This window comes from Cololabis saira, chromosome 8 (assembly GCF_033807715.1).
Source record: "Cololabis saira isolate AMF1-May2022 chromosome 8, fColSai1.1, whole genome shotgun sequence".
Classification (NCBI taxonomy): domain Eukaryota; kingdom Metazoa; phylum Chordata; class Actinopteri; order Beloniformes; family Belonidae; genus Cololabis; species Cololabis saira.
In genome coordinates, this window is record NC_084594.1 from 8,548,417 (window position 1) to 8,554,559 (window position 6,143).

Here is a 6,143-nt window from a genome sequence, read left to right on the forward strand (position 1 = left end):
ACAGCCGACGTCACATTGGACGGTGGACAGCAGTGAGGCCACGCCCACCAGGAGAGCCAGCTCACCACCACTTCTCATGGTACCAATCTGGAGTTATCGATCAATGTTTCTGATTAGGAAATCATGTCCATGATCACATGACATTAGAGGAATATTACAAAAGGAATATTACAACTTGACAGTGAGGTCATGCCCCAGTTTTTACTATTTAAAGCTTCGTGTAGGTGATTATTTTAATTAAAACCGTTAAAGTTAACATAAAAAAGATTGATTTTAGTTTTAGTCCAACTTTCTTGCAATATGTAATAAAATAAAACAACCAAAGATACTTAATGAATGTTATTAAGTGCAGATGAATGATCTTTCACTCTGCATCATGTCACTGCTCTAAAACTTAAACTGATGATCAAAAGTGAATAAAAAAAGATTTTCCCTTCTAATAAGTCTCACATTTCTTTTACAGTTAATTTACTTCAAGAGCAACTTTCGGGATAAATGATTGTACTCACCACACGAGGTCTGGACTTGTGAAGCGAGGACGGTATTTCCTTCTTGATTAGACTGCCGGAGACTTGCTGACTTCTTCAGTTATGCACAAGTGCACGCGCACGCTGGACGGCGTTAGACAGGAAATGAAACCCACGATCTGACGGGAAGACTGATCTTCCAGAGGTGCAGGTTCAGGAGCCGAGACCAGAACCACAAAAAGGTTTCAGGTCTTTTTATCAGCCCAACACGTAAACTAAAAAAACATTTTAATCAAGCATCAAAGGTTATCCGGCTAATATCAACGCTGGGTTTCCATGGCAACAATCAAAACTTAAAGTAGAGGACAAATGCAGCTTTTGATTTGTACTTCTTCTCTGGGTGTTGCTTTCTCGGTCTTTTTTGCAAGCTTATTCCAAAAATTGACCACCTGATATAGATTCAAACTATGTTTTTATTTGTATATTTGCTGTGGATGTTTTTTAGAAATTGTTCTTCTGTTTGGATTTATGCTTTAAATGATACATTTTTGAGTTACGCACTTTGACCTCCAGCAAATTTGGACCATAAAATGAACCCATGGGCCCTTTTGTCAAAGAATAACTGGAACTCCCGACATTAAATGAGGTTAAAGCGTCTGTTACGATCACCAGTTAGAACACTCGGCTCAACTCTGTGACCAGAACATCAAGGACACCACACTCGAGTTTCAATTGCGTATAAAAAGCAGGTTTATTCATGAACCAAGGAAAAACTCCCATAACTTAACAAGACGAGTCTGGAGGCCTGACCAAACAAAACAATAGAGGAAAAGACCATGAGGGAAGCCTGAGCCAACCACGCAATGGGCCGTCGGACCCAGAACCTCCCTCCTTGACCTAACAAGAAAAGGAACCTAACCTCAAAACAAAAACCGAGGAAAGAAAACCAAACTGACAGACCTCCATCCTCAAAGCAACACAAACAAAGAAACACAGGAGCAACCCTGGCACCAAGGTGAGGCTGCCTGGTCTGAGAGAAAGCTCCTGCTCCTCCCGTCCCTCTTTAATACAGGCGGAGCCAGATAATCACCTGATGCAGAGCACCTGAAGGGAGACAAGAAAAAAAGGGGGGGAAGGGAGTGCATAACACCCCCACCCTAAATTAGTGATTATTGTTTTTTTTTTTTTTGGTTCACATACGCAGGAAAAAAAAAAAAAACAAATCACTACAATATAAATCTACATGCGCAACAACACATTGGCCACAACATTATCCCTGCCGGGATGAACTCCTTTGCTTCAGGATTCAAGATGCTCTTCCTTGCCACCTCCTCCAGGTTGCTGTGGTGATCGTTGGCCGACAGGCCGTTGAGCTGCTGCCCACCCCCTGGTTTGTTGAGATCACGTGAAGGGATGAACCAGTCCTGGTCTTCCTCCTCCAGCATTTCCTGGAAGCAGCGCTCCAAGAACTCCCGCTCCAGCAGCTCCTCCACCTGTCCGTTATACTCCTCCTCGTTCTCCATCCACATGTACTCGGCAAAAGGGTTGGCGTCAGTGTTTTCTCCTGCGTGACCATAAGCCACTGGCTCCTTTCCTTCTTTTCCAGGATCCCCACCTCCCGGCTTTACCAGCACCTTACCCCCAGCCAAGTCATTCCCCAAAATGAAGGACACTCCCTCAATTGGGAAACACGGGCAAACCCCCACAGTCACAAAGCCCGTAACCAAGTCTGACTTGAGGTAAATAGTATGTAAAGGCGCCTCCAAGTATTGCATCCCAAAACCACGCACAAGGACACCAGAATCCCCAGCTGACTCCTCAGAAAATGGCAGCACATGACTCAACATGAAGGACTGTGACGCTGCCGTATCCCTCAAAATCGTTACGGGAACCCTATCCCCCTTCTCAGTCAAGGACACAAAACCTTCCATAAGAAAGGGAGCATACACGCCAAGCTCAGATTCATTTGGCAGTGAAGCCAACTGGCACACAGGACTAGCTGTTTTAACCAAGGCAACAGATTTGACAGGCACCTTCTCCTTATTCAGAGCATAACAATTTGCAACAATGTGTCCTGGCTTCCTACAATAGAAACACACGGGGCTTTCCCTAGTTCCCCAGTCTTCCCTGGTAGGCCTCCCCTCCGCACCATCAGAACCACTTGCCTTAGTTGGTACCACAAATGCACTTGAACCTTCTTTAGGAGTGTTGTCACCAAACCGAGCCTGCACAGCAGCAGGTGTTTGGTGAGCGATCCCACCAAACACAGACTTATGGGTAAGTACATACTCATCCGCAAGAGACGCAGCACCAGACAACTTCACAGCCTTCTGCTCATTCAGATACGTGGCAACCGTTTCAGGCACACAATTTTTAAACTCCTCAATAAGCACTAAGGCCTTTAGATCTTCCAGAGTTTTAACACCCACACCTGCGCACCACCGATCAAATAATGTCTCCTTCTCACGAGCAAACTCCACATGTGTCTGAGACTCCTGCTTCTTACACCTGCGAAATTTCTGGCGATAAGCCTCTGGCACGAGCTCATATGCCTTCAAAATACTAGCCCTAACCTGATCGTAATCCAGGCTACTTTCAGAAGACAACGCTGCGTAAACCTCCTGAGCTTTGCCAGTAAGCACACACTGTAACAACAGTGACCACTTATCCTTGGGCCACCCCAACGATGTCGCAACTCGCTCAAAGAGAACGAAATACGTATACACATCCTCCTCGCGAAATGCGGGGACAAGCCGAATACACCGACTCACATCAAAACCAGGTGACTGCACAGATGAAAGCTGCGAAGCCGGTGAAGACGCAGTAAGCTCTAATTCTTTCAAACGTACCACACGTTTCGTCTCTTCCTCAAGCCTTCTTATGTCAAAATCCATCTCCTTTTCTCTCAAATCCAGCCGACGCAATTCCAACTCAATCTCCTTCAACCTCACCTGCTCAGCGAGACCCACCTCCCCAGATCCAGAAGAGGCACCCTCACCAGCTGACAACAATCCCCGCTCCACCAACGCAGCCACCAGCTGATCTTTAATCACCTGTTTCTTCCCCTGCTTGACAAAAATCCCAAACCTTTCCGCAATAAGGGTAAAATGATCCTTGGTACAACCCTCCAACTTATCACGAGTGGGAGCACTAACAAAATCATCTATATTAAAGTCCATTTTAGCGCAACCAACTACTACCAAAAGCAACCTCACAAATACACAACTCGAGATGGCATCCCCAAACAATGACACACCAATACCCTATTTCACACCATGGTACTACTACTACCAACAAATACTGTTTGACGAGCCCCCAAATGTTACGATCACCAGTTAGAACACTCGGCTCAACTCTGTGACCAGAACATCAAGGACACCACACTCGAGTTTCAATTGCGTATAAAAAGCAGGTTTATTCATGAACCAAGGAAAAACTCCCATAACTTAACAAGACGAGTCTGGAGGCCTGACCAAACAAAACAATAAAGGAAAAGACCATGAGGGAAGCCTGAGCCAACCACGCAATGGGCCGTCGGACCCAGAACCTCCCTCCTTGACCTAACAAGAAAAGGAACCTAACCTCAAAACAAAAACCGAGGAAAGAAAACCAAACTGACAGACCTCCATCCTCAAAGCAACACAAACAAAGAAACACAGGAGCAACCCTGGCACCAAGGTGAGGCTGCCTGGTCTGAGAGAGAGCTCCTGCTCCTCCCGTCCCTCTTTAATACAGGCGGAGCCAGATAATCACCTGATGCAGAGCACCTGAAGGGAGACAAGAAAAAAGGGGGGGGAAGGGAGTGCATAACAGCGTCCGTCTGTGGAAGACTGGATCAGCTCTTTATCCCTGCCGGGTCCCAGAGGGGTCACGGGGGTTTTCCAGGCCGGTCCACATGTGACTTGTCTTTCAGGATGGTCTGCGAGGAGGTCTGGAAAATCATGAAGGTGGATGTGTAGAGGAACAGAGATGTGTATGAATCTAAATGAAAAGCTGACACCAGTCTAAACCACAAAGCAGCATCAGTTTAGAAGAGAGCCGGGAGGGTTTATCTGATGGAGGCGTGGCGTCCTCGTGTGGTCACCGATACCATTACAGCAGACAGAAAAACATATATAAACGTTATATACACTGTCTGTCTGAATATAAAAAAACCCACTTGGATTTAACTCAGTAAACAGATGAGAGCCTCCCATTGGACCATTACTGCTGAGATGATGGTGTCACAAGTTATCTAACGGATGCAGTGAACACAAACTGTATCAGAATTCTGTATCAGAAGGGTCAAATAATCGTAGAAAACATCTCAGGAGATACCAGCGACCACTAAAACTGGGTCATGAAGAGTCCAACACATCAAAACGTCTGGTGAAAACATCCCATGAAGTAGCGGCTGTATTTAAGAGTGGAAATGAGACTAAAGAACATTACAAATCTTAAATATTTTGACAATCGTTTCTGTAAACGAGCCGAACATTTAAAGAACAACACTTTTTAAAACATTATGTTCGTAGATTCAAGAACATTTTTAGAACATTTGGACCTCCGTGGAACACGAGGAGTTTTTGTTGTTCTTCCATCGTTGAATTAAATCTTTTTTTTTTTTTAATCTTTTTTTATTGGAAGTTTTGGCACAATAAACAATAACAATATAAACGAACAAATGAATTATAGTGCTAAAGTAAAGTAAAGAAAATCAACAAAAACAGTCCTAAAAGAAAAAAAACTTAAAAATAAAGAAAAACAAAGAAAGCCCACACATACAAACAAAAAAAAAGAAACATCAACAATGCGCCTTGGTTAGTACATCTACAGTTCGACCAGATAATATAGTGGAATCCTCGTGAAAACAAGTAAAACATATACGTATGCAAATAAAAAAAATAAAAAAATAAATAAATAAAATAAGATACTAAATATAAAAAATAAAAATATCCGCACACAACTAGGAGAAACAATATTCCTATGGAACCGCAGGGAAATCAAGCCTCTTAACATAAGAGAAAAAAGGGGCCCATGTAGTGTGGAATTTGTCTGTACACCCATTTAACGTGCATCTTATTTTTTCCAATTTTACACAGTGTAAAATGGATCTGATCCAGGAGACATGAGTAGGAGCAGCAGAAGATTTCCACATGAGTAAAATTAAACGTCTTGCTCACAGGGATTAAAGTTCTCCGTCTCTAGACGGATTTCCGTCAATTGGAAAATGAGGGGAAAAAAAAAAAAAAAAAAAAAAACCTTTGCATGTGCGTTTTGTTGTGGCACAGTTTAGACTGTCCAATGAAATCAGGTTAGGCATTAAACTGACGCTGTTGTAAACCAATAAAGCTGCCAGAGCCTTGGATTAGCCAATCAGAGCAGAGGAGGCGGTGTTGGATCAGTAAGGGAAATTGGCAAATCAGATCCGTAACTTCGGGATAAGGATTGGCTCTAAGGGCTGGGTCGGTCGGGCTGGGGTGCGAAGCGGGGCTGGGCTCGAGCTGCGGCTGGGGGAGCAGTCGCCCCGTCGCCCTCCTCCCCCCGCCGCCGGAGGCGCGGTCGTCCGGCCCGCCTCGCGGGGCCTTCGTCCAGCGGCGTCCTCGCGTCGTCGGGCGGGGGTCTTTCTGCGGGGCGGTGTCCGGCGCCGCGCGGAAGGCGAGCCGGTGGGGGGGATCGGGTATGGCGGTCGGCGGC

At 45.0% G+C, this 6,143-nt stretch overlaps 2 protein-coding genes across 2 annotated transcripts in view; both read right to left on the reverse strand.

The window, feature by feature from the left end:
* LOC133448289 (complement C1q subcomponent subunit C-like) overlaps positions 1 to 575 on the reverse strand; it is a 5,125-nt gene extending 4,550 nt beyond the window's left edge. The window contains exons 1-2 of the mRNA XM_061726679.1: positions 510 to 575; positions 1 to 87 (exon numbers count right to left, since the gene is read on the reverse strand). The exon at positions 1 to 87 is cut by the window's left edge and continues 85 nt beyond it. Of these exons, the coding sequence (XP_061582663.1) occupies positions 1 to 78 (78 nt within the window). The 5' untranslated portion in view covers positions 79 to 87; positions 510 to 575. The remainder of the gene's footprint in view (positions 88 to 509) is intronic.
* A 955-nt stretch (positions 576 to 1,530) lies between these two features.
* On the reverse strand, positions 1,531 to 2,242 carry LOC133449103 (polyadenylate-binding protein-interacting protein 2B-like). The gene is made up of 2 exons (XM_061728236.1): positions 1,711 to 2,242; positions 1,531 to 1,571 (listed from the first exon to the last, which is right to left on the reverse strand). The coding sequence occupies exons 1-2, from the start codon at positions 2,240 to 2,242 to the stop codon at positions 1,531 to 1,533; spliced, it is 573 nt and encodes a 190-aa protein (XP_061584220.1).
* Between the last annotated feature and the right edge of the window lie 3,901 nt (positions 2,243 to 6,143).

Coding starts and splice junctions, on each gene's coding strand:
- LOC133449103 (XM_061728236.1), bottom strand. CDS start 2,242: ATGCAATACTTGGAGGCGCCTTTACATACTATTTACCTCAAGTCAGAC. Junction 1,572..1,710: donor GCCAATGTGTTGTTGCGCAT/GTAGATTTATAT, acceptor GTCTCCCTTCAG/GTGCTCTGCATCAGGTGATT.